This window comes from Calonectris borealis, chromosome 20 (genome assembly GCF_964195595.1).
Source record: "Calonectris borealis chromosome 20, bCalBor7.hap1.2, whole genome shotgun sequence".
Lineage (NCBI taxonomy): Eukaryota > Metazoa > Chordata > Aves > Procellariiformes > Procellariidae > Calonectris > Calonectris borealis.
In genome coordinates this window covers 6,718,378-6,740,108 of record NC_134331.1, presented here as the reverse complement: position 1 = coordinate 6,740,108, position 21,731 = coordinate 6,718,378, and the positions used below count along the sequence as shown (strand labels likewise).

The window sequence follows — 21,731 nt, the reverse complement described above, 5'->3', positions numbered from 1 at the left end:
AGTTCCTGAATTCTATTAAAAATTGCTGGTTTCTCAGCAAACAGCATGAAGAGTTTTTCCTGGGAGAAAGGTTTTAATAATTAAAATTAGTCAATACTGAAGCGCAGGAGATTATTTGATCTTGTTCAGAAACTGACACTTTCCAGAAGGAAAAAAAATGCACTCTCTCTAATAAATCACTTTGTGCAGAACTGGGAGTCTAGTAGAAGAAATTCGCTGCAGAAGAAAAGAGGACAACTCACCAGGGAAATAGGTTTGCTCAAAATAATTGTGAGTTTGAACATCAAGGTTGAGATTTTTAGGACATTTCCAGAAAAAAATCTGTAAGACTCTCAGAATGAGATGTAAAAATGCATTTGTTAGTACTTCAGGGCATTACATCTCTCAAACACATTATATAAAGTTGCTGTTGGCTCTTGTGCTCCAGTCCAAATTTCAATTTGTCTACTTTTTCTCCTGTAATTTCAGCTAAACTCAGCTGTTTTATCAAGTCAGTCTATATTTCTGCGCAGAACTGAGGATGCCCACCTTCATTTAACAGACTTAAATTTTGCTCCAATAGCCCCTGTCAACTCCGGTTACTGCCAGCAGATGAAAAGATGAAATCAAAAACATGCTCGTGGATGAATGTGCCCAGCACAGACTGGATTCCTTTTGAGCCATGCTCTTTTTCAGACTTTCCTACAATGACGCCTGTGCCACCTAAGTCCATGACGTGTTCCTTGCTCGTATTCAAACCCACATATTCCCCTGCTTTTATGAACATCAAACCTCTCCCCTGCCCTTTTCTGTCCTGTTTCTTCCTGTCACTTAAAATCTGTCAGTCTTCCAACGTTAGCACTGCTATCCAGCTGTGCCACTCCTCACTGTGCATTTCCTAGAGAAGCAAAATGGTCCTTAAATATACTCTAGTTTCCTTTCGCAGTGGTGTTCAGAGGTTAGGGAATATATGTCTAAAACCAGACTGCTGCTTTCTCAAGGGGCCATCACAGTGGGAAAGGGCAGCACTGCTGCTCTGCTGTCTACATCATTCTGAGGATGTCACAGGTTGCTCTTGCAAGTGTTTCTGAAAGCACAGAAAAATAAGTTCAGATGCTCTGACAGGTTGCAGTATTGCACCTTTTCTTTGTACTGCCAAACTGTGTCTTTGCATTCTGTTTTTTAGCTTTGAAGTTGCATAATTAGAGTCACTAAATTTCACAACTCAGGAGATCCCAAATGTCGCATTAACTTAACTGTGTTTTTAAAATATTATTCTATAGCTTTTTATCATACAAGGAGGGCAACATTAATGTACAACCTAAATGTATAGAGCGATGCTGCAATTCAGCAGAATTGGTGTCGTGGCTGAAAAAAACCCCAAACCTTCTGAATTATTTTGACTTGTTTGGTTCACCCTGTTTGATCTCTTTTTGTGGCAGATCAGATGAGAAAGTGGAAAGGGAGGCAAAGACAGACTGTATGGGCAGGCAAACTAATGGATGCACAACCAGCTTTTCTGTTCCCATTTCCCAGCTTCGGAGAACTAAACTTTTACATTCTGTAATTTTTTAGCAAAGTTTATTCTGTGTTATCTGAAGCACTGCAAAGTACATATGCTGTTCGTATAAAAAAAATGACACAAGAACTGCCTTTAACATAGAACATAGCTGGGAGACCAGATGCAGGCTAAATCTGCTCATACTCTGAGTAGTGATGTGAAAGTACTGTATTTGTACTTCTGATTAATGATTTGATGTCTTTATTATCTTTGCTAGGACTTCTAAGTTTTTAGAAAGGAACAATAGAACAGAGCTTATTTTTTAGCATCTTTCATGCTCCTGCTGCACTTTACAAGTGAAGTATTCAATACCCAGTAGTGGGGGAACACCTCGGAGTTGGGGCCTGGCATCTGGCAACCATCACAAATCCTCCTGATATCAAGGGGAGTTTCATGGGTGGAACAGGGACAAGTTATTATGCAGGCCTAGAAGATCAGCAGTAGCTTGCTCACAGCTCTGTGCAGTTTTATTCACTCATATTTACACTGTTCTCAGTCAACTCAAAGCCTGGTGAATAAACAATTTCATAATGGATAAAAATAGATCTACTTTGACAATGTAATGCCTACTACTTAAAAAGACCCAGATAAAACACTATGGTCCCTTTGGCTGAGGTTCAATGACGGGTCACTGTTGCAGAGTAGATGAGACAAGGTTGTGTGAGTGATGCTATCGAATTGCTCAATTGCCAATGACTTCTGCAGTATCTGCTTGTATTTTCCGGAACTCTGTTTCAACAAAGTACCTTTGACCATACAGATCCATCTATATGACAAAAACAAGCTCTAATCTCAGTACTTTAGACAAAAGATAAAACTTTAGAGCGAACAAAAGTAAGAATGAGGATGCTGCTGCCATGAAAAACTCATCTGCTGTCAATGAGCCAAACAGATCAAAGACAGGAGCAACCAGCAGCTGGGGTTCTGTCAGCTCCTCAGACACTCGTTTCCTTCTGGTTCCTCCACTGTTAATAACGAATGGGGTGAAGGGTAAAACTAGTAGCAGCAATAAAAGCAAAAAAGACTTTAGTAATTCCACAGTATAATTTATCTAAAGCAAGAGCTGCTCACATTACTTCAGAATAGGAGGAGGAGGAAAATTTTCCCTGAAACAAAACGCCAAAGACAGCTTCTTAAGCAACAAAGGAAAATATTTTCACCTAGCCAACTATTAATAGTGGATCATTCATTCAAAAAAGCTCAGCATTCAATTGCTGCTGGTTTTATCTCACATATATATATATATACGTATGCATACTCTCGCTGGGCTGACCACTCTAGAAAAGGTGGCCCAAAAACTTGAAAGCTGATGCATCGCAGCAGGTCACAGACTTCAGATTACAAAGGTTATGCTGTTCTTTCTCAAGTTACTGGCAATAGTTTTACTGTCTGCAGCTGCAGGTGTTCACACAGCCATACGTGGCTGCTTTATTTTTACACATAGGGGCACTGCTGTAAATTAGATTTCCAATATGAATTAAAACTACAAGGAAAGCCTATTGTAGTTTTGCTGTTGTTACCGTAGTGCAGTTTGTTTTGTAGAAACTGGTAAGGCTCCACTTTCCACACAGATGAATGGTGTAAGTAGTGTATACAAATGAAATGTGTGCATGTTAAGGATAAATTGCTTTATTTGCTTCATTAACAGCAATTTGATAAACAGTTATTCAGTTACAGATCTAATGATTAGAATCAATCAACATCTCAAAGTTTGAAGACTGTCAAAATAATTAAATGGTTCAATAAATCTGAGACTACATATCCAAAGAAAAATTACTATATATTTAGAGACATTTTTTAAGATATTTACCATATCAGCATTCCATGAACTTTGAGGATACATCTTATAAATTATTTTCACTGCTTCGTTGACTTTTAATATTGTTAATGCTTACAGCCCTACTGCAATTCAGAAGAAAGTATTTTGAGATTTACTTAGCTTAGCATATTTATTATACTACAGTCTTCTCTATTTGGCATTGTTTTTATCTGCCTCTTTTCCTATATTTACATTACAAGTTTGGAACTTTAAAAAGTAGCTGGTAAGAGACAGCTTCAGGTATAGATGATAAAAGATTTTCTGGGTGGCAGAATGTTGTGTATATATGACAGGAAATTCATGATTGTCCTTTAATATAGTTGGATGTTGTAGTCTGCACACTGCAGTGTGTATTGGGGTGATTAACTTTTGCATAGAAATAACAATGACAAGACCTGCCTATTTAAGGTATCCATCTACCACTATGAATGAATTTTGAGAAATCAGGTGGCCAAAATTTCCGGGATTTTGAAAACACCATCAAATCTTGTGTTCTGGTCTTCACCACGCCGTGGTCTGTTGTCATGACTGAAGTTGACTCAGCTTCTCTGTCTCAGTCTACCCGTTTGTAAAATTGGCAAAATAATTACACCACAAGGTAATTGATAGCTAAGGGGGAACATGTTAATGACTGTAAAGCATTTGACAAAAAGCATTACAAGGGCTATCATTAGTCTCTGTTGTGAGCAGCAGTTCTGAATATCCAAGGGGACCACGACGTGACCACTTCCAAACACTGGACATGTCTGAATTCGGTTTTTGGTTCAGGTCCAACTCTAAACAAAACAAGTGGTCTCTTCCAGCTCTTCATCACACTTTTATTTTCCTCTTTGCAAACATTAAAGAACAGATTTTCAGCTGATATAAGATGATACAGCTCAGTAATTCTGTTGGTTTTCTAGAATTCCCCATTTTTTTATTTTTTATTTTAAACGATGTACGTCTTTAGATTTAACAATGGTCATTCACTTTGAGTTATAAGCTGCCACTTTCAGAGCACAAAATAAGGAATACCATCTAGCAGTACACAGGTAAAATCGATCTACTTCAAGCTTCCCAAAGATTGTTTGATGATCACAACCAAAATATTGATGAGTTTACAAGATCATTTGAAAGACGGATGGCATCACAAAACTGATGTGTTCTTCTGTGCTAGTAAAGAAGTCTGTGCCTTTGTAAAAATTCTGTTTTCACTCTAATCACTTGGTAATTTCTACAGTATTAGCAATTTCTAGATACTTTATTATTTGGTAATACCTTATGTACATCAAATAAGAAAAAATGAATGTCAAGTTCATATATAAGATCACAGTGGAGCCAAAAGATTTTAAATTTAGATGGATTTAAATATTTTAAATCCTAGGGATTGCATCCTGCTTTCCTTGTATTGTGACCCACTGTATTGTGCTCCTGGCAGCAACAACTGCATTGTAAACACACATCCTACCTTACTTTACATTTGTTGGCATGCCCATGGTTTCACTTATTTCAATGGGGCTGTTAACGTATATGAAGATTTGTGGGGATAGACCTCAAACATGCTGCCTGAAAGCTCAGAATTCTAACAAAAGATTTCCAACTTTCTTTGAAGTATTCATCTCGGGTACTGAGTATGTCTAAAAAGTAGGTATGTATTTTCAAATAGGCCACAGGAAAAAGGCTTTTGGAACTTCAGATACTGATCCCTCACCCCCCCCCCACCCCCCACTATTTTTCCTTTCATCATTTTCCTGGATTTTTAAAAGAAAATCCTATGAGAATGAAACAGACAGACATTCATTAGAATTTGGAAGAATAAGGGTGGTTTTTTCTTTTCCCCCCCCTAATTAACTGCCCCAGGGAACAGCTCTACCAGTTAGGAGGAAGAACAGTTCCTCTATTGTGCCTTTTGTGACTTAGGAACAGTAGATAGGGAGGCTCTAAGCTGCAAATCAAACAGTGAAAATCCCCTTAACTGAACACACCCTTGGGCTTCACACAGAATAAGGCCTTACGCTAACCATAAGCAGAGCTGGCTGGGATTTTTTTTTTTGCTGAAACAGGGTTTTGCTTGAAAATGCCTACGTGTCAAAACCAAAGCACCTTGCAGAGGGAACTTGATTTCAAAGAAATTTTGCTGAAACATGAGTAGAGGCTATCAGAAATCTCCCTGATTTCCTGCCAGTTTGTCTTGTGCTTTAGCCAAGAGCCTGGAGACCCCATGTCTTCATCACTCTAGCTTCCCTTACAGTAATTTGTTGGTTTTCCTGTGACGTCCCTCTCCTCAGCAGGGATGTAAGTGTGTATGAAGTTTTGTTTGTGGGTACAGGCAGATTGTCAAAGGGACAAGCTGGGTACCTAGAGCATCGGGGTTTTAAGACCCCTATAGAGAACGCTGCCTTAAACCACAACTCCTAGGGTTAGGCTGTAATTTGCAGCCTTGGATGTGCATGGAAATATCCCTGTCTGATGCCTCTTTTATGGCACTAATAATGCCTAAAGCAGGAATGGTGAGGGATGGATTGTACTGTTTAAAAACACAGCAGCACCATTCTCCTGAGCTCATCCATTAGCCACCTCACCGGAAATATCTCACTGCGACCACTGCTCGGAAGGTAAAAACAGAACAAAATGTGCCAAAACCCAGCTTAGCTGGAGCAATCTTGGTGTAGTAACTTGTATTTTGGGTAAAACTGGCTCCACAGGTCAATACCACAATACTCTTTAGAAACAATCCACAAACCCTAAAGTCACAAAGTAATTTCACAATATGCAGAACTGGGGCCAGAGCTCTGACTGTCTCTTCGATTATTAGTTTCTGTCTTTGAAATATAGGCATGTCCTGCTAAAGAAATGTGTGGTAAAGAGGGCTTTAGGTTTCACCCATGATGGATTGCTCTGCAAATACTTTATGTATTTTTAATTATGCTTTTATTGGTAGCATATTGTTACGATATTTTATTGACTCTTCCTTGTTTTTTATGTGACGAGAACAAGTACTGAACACTGACCTGTCTTCTCTCAAAGCACTTGACACTTAGTACTAAGAAATGTTTTATCCTTTTCTGAATCAGAATTCCTTATTTCAGACAAGTATGCTAATTCATCATTTATGCATATTACCATAAGCTTTTTTTGTTCTCTCAAAAAAGGGAAAAAAGGATAAAGGTTTTTTCCTTGCTTCTTCTGGAGAATCTTAGCCGAACCACAATTTGAAATCTATGCTCCTCTACCGCTTTATGTAATGCATTTTAGTGCAGTGAAACATACTGCATTGATAGTTTGGTGGATTGGAGCAGGAGGAAGAAACTTCTGTCTACACAACCTCACCAGGGTATTTCAAACTTCTGTGGTATGAAGCAAAAAAGCAGCAGGTAATGAGAATTGGGTGGCTGAGCTCCTGTAGCCATGGATGCTGTAAGATTAAGTCCTGTATAAGCACGAAAAATGATGGGCCTCTCAGGACCATACCTACGTGCTTTGCTTTGGACATAGACTTCAAAGTATCTGGCTGGGTTGGAGATAACTGTATAGGATTGATAGCTCAATCCTTGATCACTTTGTGCTTAGATTGTCAGAGGAAATGGGAAAGAAATTGCTAAAGGTGAAAAGAGCAAAAAATCACATAACAAAGTATGCCAAATGTATACTGTTCCCATTGAATATGCCTTGAAAAATAAAAAAAATCTATTTTTTTATTCATAGGAATTATGCATGTGAGAGAATGTGACAGCTGTTTCTGACCAGTCCTATACTGAAGGTTAAGCAGATTAAGACTGTGTTACCAACTGATTCTGTTACTAGCAGAATTCCCAGGGACTAGATGGCAGTAGCGTGTTCATATTTTGATAAGAAAGAGTAAATAAAATCCAAGATGATGGGAAGAGACGGACAGTAATGGACTTGCGCTTTTTAGCCAAAATCCAGAACTCTCTTCGCCTTTGATAGAACTTTCAGAGTAAGAACTTGTATATGGTGCTTTTCTAATGTGGCTATGGCAAATCGTCCGTTAGAAAACGTTTTCATGGCAGTTAGATTAAAAAAACCAACCAAACTACTGAAAAGTAATTGAATAGAATGAATTAATTTTTACTGAGTTTTAATCCAGCAAATCTTGGCACGTGTGTGCAGTAATGTCCAGTTAGTTTATACACAGATAAGAGTGCAGACAGATAAAGGTGAGATATTGAAAGATAAATGGAAAGAAAATGGACTTGGAAGAAATGTGGTTTAACCTTGTCAATTCTAATTCTCCACAGAGTTAACACTGATGCTATTGTGCCTACTGTCACTCACATGCGATTTTAAAGGCAGGTATGCCTGAGAAACTGATCTAATTGCAATAATTTTAGAAAGACACGCTTATGAAATGATAACGAAAACTTAAGTTTGCTTCCCTTTGTTGTTTGTAAAATATCCCAATCCATTATCTATCACAATTTTGTCTAAAGAAAACAAGATTTAGAAGTATCTCCTTCTCCGTCTTTATTGAAAGTATCAATTACCTAGATGGTTAAAATAAAAGACCTCAAATTTAAAATATTTTGACTTTCTGGGAGGCAGTGTATGCCTGTGTGCTTTTAATTAAGGAAAGGTCTACAGTGATGGTGGAAGGTCAAGTCAGTATGCTAAATGAAAACCGTAACTCTGCAACCTCACAGCGTTCCCTAAAAATGTAATAAAAAGGCAGCTAGAACTGACATGATTTAGTTGGCTTTTTACTAAGACACTAAAATGCCTCACAAGAAACTATTAAACATAAGGTAAGAGACAAAGACCTAACAAAGGAGTAGCTGAAGCTACAGAAATAAGCTGAAGGTTGGACAGCTAATGGTAAGGGTTCACAGCAGCCACTGTGTATTAGAAAACAGTAATTATTATCAGGGAGAAGGGAACTTCTGGGCTGGAGCTCCTCCTGGGCTAATTCAGTCCTAGGAGGATGTGGTCCCCCCCACCATTCAGGTCCCAAGTCACAGTGACCAGAGCATCCACGTAGGATGTGGAAGACCTTTCATGCCATCTTGGCTGCCTCCTTTGCCCGATTTGGACATGGGTATGAGCCAGGAACTCCTGCCTCCCCCAAGAGGGCCTTACCAACAAGTTTAGACTGTTCCAAATCAGGGTCACATTCGCTGTCTGAAGCTCTTCCATTTGTACAGAGTAACATAAAAGTTACTGAAGAAGACAGCTTCCAAAGTGAATCCCCACTTTCTGGGCTATAAGGGCCATGCTCGTTCTCAGAACCAGTGGTTTTTGACTCCACTTAGGCATTAAACAAGTTGTTGCAATCAAGACATATGTGGCTGTGTGAGTGCTCAGCACCAAACATGCAAGTGCCGGAGGAACTTCACTGTGTTTGATGGTGATGGATCAGTATCTTGAAAGTGGTGTGTCTCTGGATTAACTCTGGATTCTCCTGTTTATGGGCTGATTGCCAGCATTCATCGCCCAGTGCACAGGCAGTATCAGTTAAGAGAGACTGGGCTAAAAGGGTATTACGTTTGTTTACAGTCTGATGTCCATGGTTAGTATATAAGTAACAAATCATACAGTTTTACCTCAGACAAAAGTCTACTGCCTTCATGAGAGTTTTGTCCAGGGTAATGTTTACAGTAATCGCCCACTTTTTATTGTTTTGGTAAATAGCAAAGAAAATAAAAATTCACATATGCTTGCTTTTTATTTTCTTTTGTGGTTATCCATAATAGCTGCAAGAGCTTTTGTATAAGAAGTTAGTCTGATTCCTCCTTTCTCTGGAATGTTACATTAAAAAGTGAAAAAAGTTAAAATTTACAAGAAGTGTAATGGAAAAATCATTACCAAGTAAAATAAAACCCATTTCAAAATGGGTGTAGTTTTTTGGCTGCAGAGGTAAATCGCTCTTTAATTAAAGAAGAATCATCCCATAGCAAGTAAAGTCACCCCAAGCAAATGATAATAATTTAGAATGAGGCAAAATGAATACTTCATAAGTGACACGGGAGGTTCAGCGTGCTGAATGTTTTAATGTCCCAGTGGTTTAAAAGAACAAATCCTACAGCTGCTACTCTAAGCAGAAAAACTCCACCTTATTGCTTTATGATGCTGGATTTTAAAATTGAGGCACCAAAGGGATTTAGATTATAGTCTGTGACAGACTGTGCTCTCAGAACATTGACACTCTCTTCCACTTCTCCCTCCCCCCCAAAAAAGAGAACAGTTGGTAACTGAAAAGTAAACATGTGCAAAAATATACTTATTACTAAAAGGATCTGTTTTACTTGGTATCTAAGAAATTTAATATTTATTATCCCATGCAGCAGATATTTTGCTGCATCACATGTTACATTAATATAAGCTGACATTGTCATAGAGCTTGCAATTTGTTTGGACAGCTCTTACAATTCTGCTAATGGATGGATAGTTGATAAGATTCAGAAAAATAGTTTCCAAAGAAGGAAAGTTTTCTGGCAAGGAACACCCACATACGTGTAGATAATGAAAAAGAAGGAGAAAAAAAAACCCTAAATATCTGCCTGTACAGTTTTTTAGATTTCAGTATATAGCAGACAGTATCTATGGAGCTTGTATCACAAAATCTTCAGAAGGCAATATACAGAAGCAAAAAATACTGGGTCTCAGAAATGCAGCTCCTTGTATCAAGCACCTAGAATTTCTAATGCAGAATCCAGGAAGAATAACATGCTTTGGTAAAACAGTGAGAAATCTAGGGAGTTTGATGCTTTCAGACTTAGGTGATAGGTAAGCAAACATTTGCAGAAACATTTTTGATTCTTGCCATAACTGCCTTGAGAGTAGAAGTCCTGTTGCACATCAGTGGAAGTAATGAAGAGAACTTCAATGCCAGGTAGCAGCTGGTACCCTAACTTCAACAGTGTTTCACTCATTGCTTTAAGAATAACTCCCTTAAACACTATCTACAAAATTTTCAAATACTTAAATATTTAAGAATGCTTTCTAGAAATCAATTAGTTATCTACAGAAATCAGGTGATCTCTGCATTGTTTGTTGTCTGAAATGTTAACGTATTCAATTATTCCAGAAAGACTTAATGCAATTTGTTTTGGGCAATTTTAGCAGGTTTAAATAATCAAAATGATGACATACTGAAATACTTCTGAAAAGATCCTTCATTTATTTGATGTGACAGTGAACTGTAATTTTTCACCTGCAATGACTACACAAATACCTCAGTAATCTGATAAAATGAAAAAGTGCAAGCCTAAAACAAAGATCAAAATCCTGCCCGGGTACCAGAAATTTAGTCTCAAATTTTGTAAGTGGTTAAACACTTGTTCTAAAGCATCATTCAAACTCCAGATGGTATCTAATGATTGTTCGGGATTATAAAATTAAAGGACCTTTCCTTTCAATTATATGTTATTGTTAGTCTTTCTGCTAAAAGAAGTAAATACGTAATTCTCCCCCCTATCTTTTTCTTAGCTTGTATTCTACAAAGAGCCATAGTTGTAACTAGGTCCAATACTGGTTCCCTGTTGGTGCAATAACTAAACTTCCGCGGTTTATACACCAAGAGAAAATCCTATTACAATTTGCTTCAAATAAAACCATTAAACTTTTCCAGTTTTATCTGTGCTATCATAAAATGCACACTTAGACCTATAGTATGAACTGTAAATTCTTCCCTTGCAAAAAAATAAGTCAAAAACCTCATTTGCATTTCCACTGCTAATCAAGTTTTAGAAAGGTGAAAAATAACATGAATGGTATTTACGATATGAGAAGCTGATTATACATGAAGTAAAATTCTTTATTGCTGATATAAAGTTTGGACATTATATAACTTGATTTGTGTAATTAAGTTTTTTTCCTAAGGGAAGGATAAAACAGGCTATTTCTAGAATCTAATTTTCCTTTAAAAATGGCAGTATGACTACAACAGCACTAAATGTAAGACTGTGAGTGCAAGAGTATGCTGGCACTGCCTAGCAATGCAGCCATTCATATAAAAATGAGTTTTACTTGCTGTGTATTTTTTCTGTTTATATATTTATGATCAATGATTTATGGTTGCTACACCTTCACTTGATTCTACAACTTCTGGCTATTTTGGGATTTGTTATTTAACAAGCGTATATTACCCATGACTTGAAGATGACTGTTAGCCAAAAAATACAGGAAGGAACATAAGTTAAAAGTCAACTATTCCACTTCAAAAGTGTTAAAGATGAAACTGCTTTTGAAGGTCACTAAGGATTAAGATGCATTTTTAGCACATAGCAGTGTAGGAAGTTTCCTGCATTTTGATGTAAAATATACCACAAAAATTTCTGTTCCATATTCCTGGAAAGTCATCTGTCTCGTGCTTTCCAACAGGGTAGTTCAAAAGGAAAAGCTTCTTCAATAAGAAATGCCGACTGCATTTTAAATATTGCCCATTTGCTGCTTACAAAATATCTGGATGTCAATACATTATTCTGACTGGCACTTTAAATTGTTATTACTGCCGTGTAGCCGCGGATGTTCAGACGGTTCAGTTACTGCCTGACTTTCCAGCCATTTTCAGCTTTTGGTTTCAAGGAATCACTCTCTGTCATCTCCTCTCCCCACAATTCTGTCCATAATTCATGTAAGTGTATATAATGCTGAAAATCTCCCACAAAAAAAAACCCTACAAAAATCTAATGGAACGTGAAATCAAGCAAATGGAATTGGGTACAGCAATTAGTTTGCATTTTTATCTGCAGACCTGTTTCTTATCCATCAACAAAGTAACAGTTAAATGTGTGTAACTCAGATGCTTTGAATTGTTTAAGAAGTATAAGTACACAAGGGTCAGAACAAAATAATATAGAAATCTGAGAAATAAAACCTAGCATTCAGATTTTCAGTATTGGATTTTGGGAAATTATTTCAGTATCTCATGAAACCTGCAGATATTTTGAATCTTGTAACTTGTCCCTTTATATATTCCTATGTAGCCACTGGGGGTAAGTTTACTTGTTCAATTGCTACGTGCCCCCAACTCTTCTGTCCTTCACTTTCTTTGAAACTCTTCAGGTTCAGGCAGAAGGCTGGTGTTGAGCTGACTTGCAGGACTGCCGGAGCATGGCTGCATTGCAAGCTACCCGGACTCCACAGAGCTGAGAGGCGTTGTTGCCTCTCTTCCTACGAGAGCAAATAGCAGCTACATACGATGTATCTGTAGATGTGCAGAAGGCTTGTTTAAATATTGCAGCTTTACAGGGAGCATAAGGGATGTTCAGGTTTTCTGCTTTGCCCAGGAGTCTCAGAGCATTTTGATCTGCTCCTCTACCTTCTGCTTACTCTCAGCTACAGCCCTGGAAGTGAGGCCACAGTCCAACAGTTTAACAGGCTAAGTAATCTAAATTACACGTTTGTACAAACAGACTGCGGTTAATTATTGTGTATTACTTCATGCAGTGGTTCTGAAACAATATGATCCATATCTGACAGAAAACTACACAGTAAATTAAAGCATTAACTTTTATCTTCCTATTCCATTTATACCATTCTATGGTCACCTATTATTTTATTGCTGGTTTCAGGTACAGTAAGTGCATTAGCCTTAGCACCTTAATAACGCCTCAGTCAACAAAACTTTTGCTTAGCATCTGGATTTATCATACAGTTTTTCTTTGGGAGGTATTCTGGGAACATTTAAAAATGGTTTTGATAAGTTTCACTTTATAAAATAACGTTGGTTTCCAGTATGCCTCCCTGCAAGCTTTGCTGTCTGGATTATCCCGGCAGTGTTCTTCCTTGGACCATACTTCTTATTTTCTTCCTAGGGACCATGCTTTTAAATCTGAAGGGCTCTGCTGTCCAGAGGGAGAGGCAGCCATTTCATCTCCACATAGTTTTAGAGGGGAGACAGACCAGGCAGCCTGCTACTAAAACACATCTCTGTTAAAGAGCCTAATTTTCTTATAAAGTCAATAGAGGGTGGAAATGAATTTCCATTGGATGATTCAGAGCTCTTAAATTAGCAGACCACAGTCAGATGTGAATATCCCTCAATTTGTGCTAATATATCGTTCAATCCTATTTGCTTTTATATTAACCAGCAATAAAAACCCATTTAACTTAAAATATAAAATTGATTTTGGTTTAGAAAAACACAATAAGCATATGTTGATGAGTAAGTGTCTTTTCGACTTTAACTCTGCTTTTTTGCATATGAATATTTCATAAAATTTCGGGTGAAACCACCTGTGATCTTTAGGGTGGACAGAGGTGCATTCTTGCAATGAATGCATATATTCGTCTCCCACTGATTTTGAATTACTCATGTGAGTAGTCTCCTTATACTGTAGTGATGACAATACCACCACCTCTTCCTGATTTATATTCTGTTCCTATAGCAATTTAATTCATTCTCCTATTGCCTTTCTCCTCTGAAGCTGAACATTAATCTGAAGGTTATAGAGATTTTACTAAGCCACCCTTCCATTAGACATGTGTTCCCTCATCTGATACTTTCCTCAGAGGCTTATTTTTCAACATTAATAAGCACCGGGGTACAGTAAACTTATCTTCTGGATGAAATACTTAAAAATGACCTGCATCATTTCCAATCAAGTCTCCAAAAGGTAATACAGATGGCCTGTGGCAACTGGCAGGTCTGAATTTCAAACTTCCTTCTGCAAGCTGTTGGCAGGAGTACCAGCGTTACGAGGCTGAGTAGGGGCTGCCTTACAGCTAGCTCTGCTTCGGCGTTGTAACCACCTGTAGGAACGCGGTTATGAAGAAGCAGGACATTCCTGTCCTCTCTGCTCAGGGACGTCGCTGGCTGATTTAATGCTCCTTTCCTGAGGAAGACAAAGGACTATGTGCTAGCACAGTTTGATGAAAAGCCATGCTAGACTCGCAAATCCTCACATCAGTGAGGCTTCCGATAGAGAACAAAATAGAAAAACAGACCTGGGAGAGGAATCTAAATACTGAGTAGGTGTAGGGAACGGTGTGGAGTAAACAGGGGTTTCTGTGCAGAACTGACCCATAGGTTAGAGACAGAGGCAGAGTCCTGAGCCCAATGTCACGTGGGAGGCGCAACTGGACGTTCACCTTCTAGGTGATGAAATTTTTGGGAAGAAGAGAGGGGCTTTATCAAAAAGGAGAGATGTAAATGGCTTGTAACAAGCAATACAATATAGAGTTGGCCTGTACTTGCTGTTTCTTCTGACGTTAATTGGCCACAACTTGCTCTGTTTTGCCAACATAACTGTAGTCATAGTACATATACAGTACTCTATTCCAGTAAAGGTTTTTTGGTTGGGTTTTTTGTTGTTTTTTTTTTCATATATATGTATATAAACAATACCAACATTAGGACTTTTGGGGAGGCTATTTGGAACCACACAGGCGTACGCATAAAGGTGTACAGAAGGTCTCAGTGACAGAGACACTGTTTCTGATTTAACAATTCAGACTACTCTAATTCTGCAGCAGGCTGGATTAAATTATTCCAGCTGGCCGGATGCTTCTCATAGGCTGTCTATCTGACAGTTCTGCTTCTAAAAATATCAGAAGTTGGATTTGCAACACTGATCTCTCTGAGAAGTAATCCTTTACTATCACTAGAAGTTCCCCACTCACATAGAATATGCCTGCAGTTAAAGAAATTGCAGTAGTAGGAGAAGGCTGGTATTTCAGAATTTCCAGCCTCCCCCTTTGATTCCCATTTTCTTGTATTTTATTTTGTTTTCTTAGTGGCTTTTAGCAGCAGCAAAAGTAAATCTCAGTTCCGAACTGTGGGTATAGCTTGCAATATGTATTCAATTATCTAGATATTATTATGGCTTTCATTTTACTTCTATGTAGCAGATGAAATTATAGTGTGTTTATAATATCTGTCGATGGGTTTTAGAAGGGTGACTTGGTGGGCAGAGAAGAAGAAATCCTTTTTTTTTCATGGGTTGTGGCCTATGGTCTCTTGTTTGAAAGTCTCCAGCTATTCAGTTTGTGAAAATTGCATAACACCAAATAATTAAGCTCCTTGACTTTCTGCCTTTACATTGATAAGGCTACTACAACGCACAGCCATAAAGCGGTTGGAGGTCTCCTGCAGCACATTTTTCATTTTTCTGCTTAGGGAAAAAAAATGGTATGGGTTTTTATGACTGTGCCACATGGTAAAGTTAAAGGGTCCCATTTTCACCATGAATCTTTTGGAGATTTTTACTTTCTTGTTTTAACAAGGTAGACAGTGCCTGAACAACAGCACTCTGGTAAATTCTGCTGTATTTTGTACTGCTGCTGTCTAAAGGAAGATGGTCTTTCTCACTAAATGATATGGACTCTGAAGCATTAAAAACTGTTTTGCATAGAGACATTAGGCAGCAGACACAAATGATTGGTGTCTTAGTTGTGGACTTTGCTTGAGCCAAGATTTTCTTTTAATCATTACAATACAGTAGGATGCTTATGCAAAGATTAGGAAATGAAACACACTCAAGTATGTAACAGAGGGACAAGTAAATGCTCAATTTATTTATTTAAGCATTCCAAAGCCTGCCTATCTTTCCACGTTAGCAGTACCAAACACACTGATGATAACCTGATACATAATTTTAAAGCCCTTACACTCAAACTATTTAAGCATTAGTTCAAGTTCTTCTGCCTACTAAAGTGATAATTATGGGCTAAAAGGTAACCAGATTATTGTAGAGATCTCTCTTGATAGCCTTTAACACCTAGTTAAATGTTAAAGCCTGGAAATTACAAGCCTCTCAGTAGCATTCAGACCACAGTATATTTTGAAGCAATTTGCTATTTCTAGATTGTTTTTCATGCCATGGTACCACTCCAGTGCTCTCTAGCTTGCTCTGAGTGCCTGCCCACGTGCAGAACATCTTCACTAGGCAAAAAAAGTCCCTAAGAGCAAACCTTTTGCTTAGTATGGATGTTAGGTGCGATTTCCAGATGTGTAAAGATCATTGCAGCTGATTCAAGATATATTTGGGCTGTTTAAAAGCTTCTGCCTCGTCTGCACTTGGATTTAATTTAGGTCTGTTTGAGCCAATCTAATAGTTTGCCAGCGCTGTCAGGGAGAGGTACTGCTCTCTCCCCTGACCTCTCCCCAGGTTTCCCTTCTCTCTCTGCAATGTGCTGACTTCAACGTGCATTGGAGACCTCAGCAAAAATGAGGGGACAGATATGGATGGGAGTGGAGGGGAGGAGGAGTAGGAATGAGCTGATTGTGATCTACTGGAATGGATCACACTTCTTGGGTAACTTCATCCTTGGGAATTGCTCCCACAGCAAAACAGAGGTTTCCGTAAAACCTGTAGTGGGTTTGTCCAACACAAATAAGAACAGCAGTAACAAGGCAGTGTCATGGGAGTTAGCGTGCAATTAGCAGTCAGTGTAATCCTGTAATGATTTTTCTCTGGTTGCCTACACCTGCTAAAGCCTAAGCTAGCAAATATTCATTGCTATTCTTACCTGCACTAGCTAAATTAAACTAATGCACTTATGCAGTTATTTTTCTTTATTCCACCTCCTCTGACAGCATTATCCAATGCAGAAGTGATAGTAATTAGCAGCAACAGTCTTAAAAGCATATGTTATGTTATAAAGACATGTACTCTCATAAAGTCAGCTAGCTTGTCTACAGTTTTCTTACTGTAGTTGCTGGGAGCTGTAGACATTACATCTTCTAGTGCTGAGAGCTTATCGAAAATCACTTATTTATACAGACAGCACTTGTATGGGTGGATATATATTCTAAGAACACAGTCAGCTGCACTGAAAATTTGCACCCATGCTATTCACCATGATTGATTTGAATCTGTGCTTGTACTTTGGAAACAGTACGTGTTCTATAAATAAGACTTAACCGTGGAAATGCAGGTTCAAATTAGTAATTAATACTTGACCTTATTGGAACTTTCTTGTCTAGCTGCCCAAAATGCCTATCTGAATCTTTGACAAACACATCCTCAAAGGACAGAATTCATCTCACCATCTGAAATGGAGGTGTCTAGTCTAAGCTACTCGGTCTGTTGTTTGTCTCTGCTCTGTTGTCAAGGGAGATGCATCTCCACAGAGTGATTTGTCCTGTCCTAAGAGATGCGTCTCTGGCTATCAGGAATGATCATCCTCTGAAGATACTAATCTCTTTCTATTCACTGCAGGAGGAATTCAGATAACTAGATGAATCCTGCATATACTGTGGATCCAGCTGTGCATGACTGACTGACTAACAGCGGTTTCCACTTAGCTAGGTTTTCTGCTTTTATTAAGAAAAACTTGAGGTCTCTGTTAGCAAACAATACCAAATGTTAATAGTATTTCAAAACCAGAAGAGCCTAGTTAAATATTAATATTAAGTATTGCAAAACAATGCCCTACATTTTTACCTTTTGTTATAGTCTATGACTAATGAATTTGTAACTTAAAAACTCTTTTAAAAATATGTGAAATTATGCTGATACATCATATCAAGTGCGAGTTTCAACCAGATTTTTGCTTTCTTGTTCAGTCAACCTGCTTTTGTTTGAATATTGCTCTTCTGTAAATCTGATTAGCAAAGCAAAGACCTTATTTACTACAGCATACTTAACTTTCAGCTCTTAAAGGAGTAATACATTATATGTTCACTTATCATAGAATTTAACAAAGGCAACCAGAAGTCAGTTGTGTAAGACATGAATAATTTCATGAAAAAGCTGCCACTGGCTATATTATACATCTATGTAGCTTATAAAACAAAGAAAACGATTACCATCAATTATAATACCATCATTTGACAACTCTGCGATTAATTTCCTACTCTTAAATAACTGCTGTTGCACAGTGCCAAAGAAAATGCCATGCATTAACTGACTCATCACCAGAGTCTGTGATAGATAGTACAGATGGTAATTTGATTATTCATCTCCAAGAAAATAAGTGCTTTATTATGAAAAACTATTCATTTTTGTCTTCTGAAAGAAATGTAGAAGGATACCTTGAGTATCTTTAAAAATAATCCCTACAGTAATAAACAGTTATTCTGAAGCATTATTTTATTTGTTAAGATTTGTGGAGTAGAGTTGCATGCTAGATAGTTCGCACACATGGCACAAGCTGATGAAGGATGGGGTACTACAAAACCCGTGCATTTATTATATGTAAAAATGCTCCTACATAACAAGAATGGGAAGATTCTGCTTTGTCTACCAGAAAGTCTGCAAACTTTACTATACATCTTGAAAAAGTACTCCATATACAAGACTAAAATATTTATCCAGCAAGAGTAATGGGCTATCCTGTAATAGCTATTAGGATCATTAAATTATGGTCTTTTCTGAGACACTTACAGAGATATATTTAAAATACAAAGCAAGGACCAATTCTGCCAGGGTTTACTTGTGGAGTTAACTTTATTTCTTGAGCAGACCAACAGACTTCTGTGGAATCATCTCTAAAATTAAGTATCATCTCATTTTTACATGAATCAAAGGCAGAATGATACTCAGTGTAAAGTGTTACACCCCAGTGAGTAGCAAAAGTAGCACTTTTATAAGAACTTGAAGCAGTTTCAGTATTACTTTGTGGTTAATCTTGTATTTGTGTTTACTAGGGATAAAAAGGACCCATCAAAAGATACTTGATTACTTTGTAAGTAGCACATATGAGAATATAGGGTGTCTACGCATACAATAAATACAACAGTTTCATTTTTAGATATGAGTCACACAATTTGCAGTGCATGGGCAAAAAACCAATTCCCTGTTTTTCAGAATGGATAAAGGGAAACAATTTTTATGAGTACAAATTAGTTTGCAAATACCTTCAGGCAGAAATGGAAAGTGAGTAATTGATACCGGTTCATTTGTAACTCCAAATACATTGACGTACCTCCCCAGAGAAAGCCTGTCCATTGAGTAGGTGCTCTGATCCCTGGCTGTCTTCACTTCCGAAGTGTAACCGGATTTCCTCTAAGCGGTGACTATATGTCATCGGTCCTCCAGAGATGTTGACCAAATGCTCTTTGTCTAATCGTAGAGATACATGTCTCCCTGTATTATACATGGTCCCACTGACCTAAACAAAATGGGTAGGGGGGGGAGGGAAAAAGCATTTTTTCAAATTAATTTGTAAATCCTGGAAACTAGTTATATGTACTTCAAGATTTTGCTCTTTACACACCTTCATTTAAATATAGCAATACATTTTATTGTTGTGAGATGAAATACACAACCTGAGGTTATACTTCAACTTCTGCTTTGAATCTTATACTGTATATTCAAATATTTTGCTAAATCCATATGTACATATTTTGGCCAAAGGCACACGGTTAACACAGTGAATAGGATTATTATACTTCTAAATAAGTAGGCTTTTAGAATATTTTTTATGCAAGGTCTGAACAATGGCTTCATTACACAATTTCTGCACTGGAAATGGGAACATTTCAGCTGACATAAATTATTTAAGTACACTTGAACAAATCTGAGGTTTAACTCATTTTTTCCTTCTTTTAATATTTATAACAAAGTAATCCAATAGTAAAGGTGCTGCAAAAAGCAGAGATATAATTATTCATAAATAGGGAGCCCTACTCCTACTGGAGCTACTAAGAACTTTCATTGTCCTCCTCTGCAAGTCTCTTTGTTTTGTTATGAATATTTTATGTTTACAATTGCCAGATATTTTAGCCATAGTAGTACAGAATCAATTACAATTTGATCATATATCTCTAGTTTCTAGTACACCTCAAATAGCTGTAATGCTCTTCAAGACTCATCTTTATTTTTAAAAAGAATGAATGTTGTGCTTCATTTGCAAACTGATTTACAGCTGCTGTAATGAGAAAGAAAATGATTGTGGAAATTTTTCATATGGAATATAATTCTGTCATAATTTCCACTGGCATAGGAAAAGTTCCTATAGCAAGAGGTTCCTTAATTTATGCCATCAGAAAGTGAAATATGCCGATTTGAGTTAAAGTAGAATTGTGATTTATTTAAAAACATTCTGCATGGATACAAATGGCACACTTGAATAACATTCATTTACTTTAAGAGGAGGAAGTGTAGCAATAATATGCTTTGTTGCACTTCAATTTAAAATTAAAGACATGACTATTATGTATTATATCCTATACTACATCAGCACTATAGTAATTAACATTGCTGCAGTGTCATTTTATCTGTAATACTAATTACTGAGTTTAAATGACCTGTTTTCTTGCACAGTATGTTGTAAAAAGTTACACTGAACAGACTGTGCAATAGAACTAAATGGATGAGATTAAACAGCTTTTGATTGTTGTGGTTTTTTAAACTTTGATACAGATGTTTTATTTTTTGTGTTTATTCCAATTCAAAATAAGCAGTGATAAATTTCTTATTAAAAGTAATAAACACAAATATTCCTATTCATTGCAAATAAAACACAATGATCTTATTTATAAATGCTCCTTAGTTTTTCTGCTTGACTTTGCATGCATAATAATGAAATACCAAGTTTAGTTTAACAGGTGGAAGAAGGTCAGTTTATTGAATTCAGTTTCAGTACACTGCATATGAATGACATAAAATTGCTAATCATAAGTAACAAATGTAGTTTAAAAACAAATAGGGGAAAATGGTTTAAAGCCTCTTATTCACATTTGGAAACTCATGCTTCACTGAACACTCAGTTAAATTTAGCAACTATGCAAAATATTCAGAATCCATTTTCTTACTTAAATTGGTACAAATCTCAAATTAGGTTACCATTATTTTCTCTCTCAAGGTAAAAGTGACCCAAATAACCCCTAATATGAAGCAAATTACTCTCTGTAGAGCAGAGAGGGGAAATGATAAGAGGCAAATTCATGAACAGGAGTAACATTTGTCTTTCTCATTTCCCACCTCATAAAAATGCAGTGCTTGTAACAGGATGGTATTGACTGTTTTAAAACAGAATTTCCCTATGTAACTGCAGATGAAGGATGCCAGTAACGCGATGAAGTATCTGACATGCCTCATTTCTGACCTGCAGGGAGGGAGGAACACTTGAAGTGAGACCATAAAAATCTCCTGCATGGGCACACAGACTTGTCACCTGGACGGACAGAATCCAAGCTCTTCAATATAAAAAATGCAAGGTCTTGCCCTTTTAACTGCCTCCTTAGGTTTAAGTGATGCACTTGTTTTCTTGTTGTGTGTGCCCAAGGGAAGAGTAGCCACATATACCAGTCTAGATTCAGGACCAAATTGCACCTGACATGCCCATGCCCGTTTGTTTTCTTGAGAGTGTCAACATATACCACCATTACCAGCAACTTTTAATGGGCACTTCTTTTATGGCCATTTGCTTACTACAAGAAGAATAGAAGTGTCTTATATTTGTCATCTACTCAGATTGCATCTGAATGAAAGATTGAAATATTTAGGAACCATTTTTTTTTTATTTCTGGAGACTTTCTGACTTGCC

At 37.3% G+C, this 21,731-nt stretch overlaps 1 protein-coding gene across 3 annotated transcripts in view; it reads right to left on the bottom strand.

Moving 5' to 3' along the window:
• The window catches only part of CA10 (carbonic anhydrase 10), a 211,492-nt gene that overhangs the window by 27,795 nt on the left and 161,966 nt on the right, over positions 1–21,731 (bottom strand). For all 3 annotated transcript variants that reach the window (XM_075169614.1, XM_075169612.1, XM_075169613.1), the window contains one exon: positions 19,167–19,352. In XM_075169614.1, the coding sequence (XP_075025715.1) occupies positions 19,167–19,352 (186 nt within the window). The remainder of the gene's footprint in view (positions 1–19,166; positions 19,353–21,731) is intronic.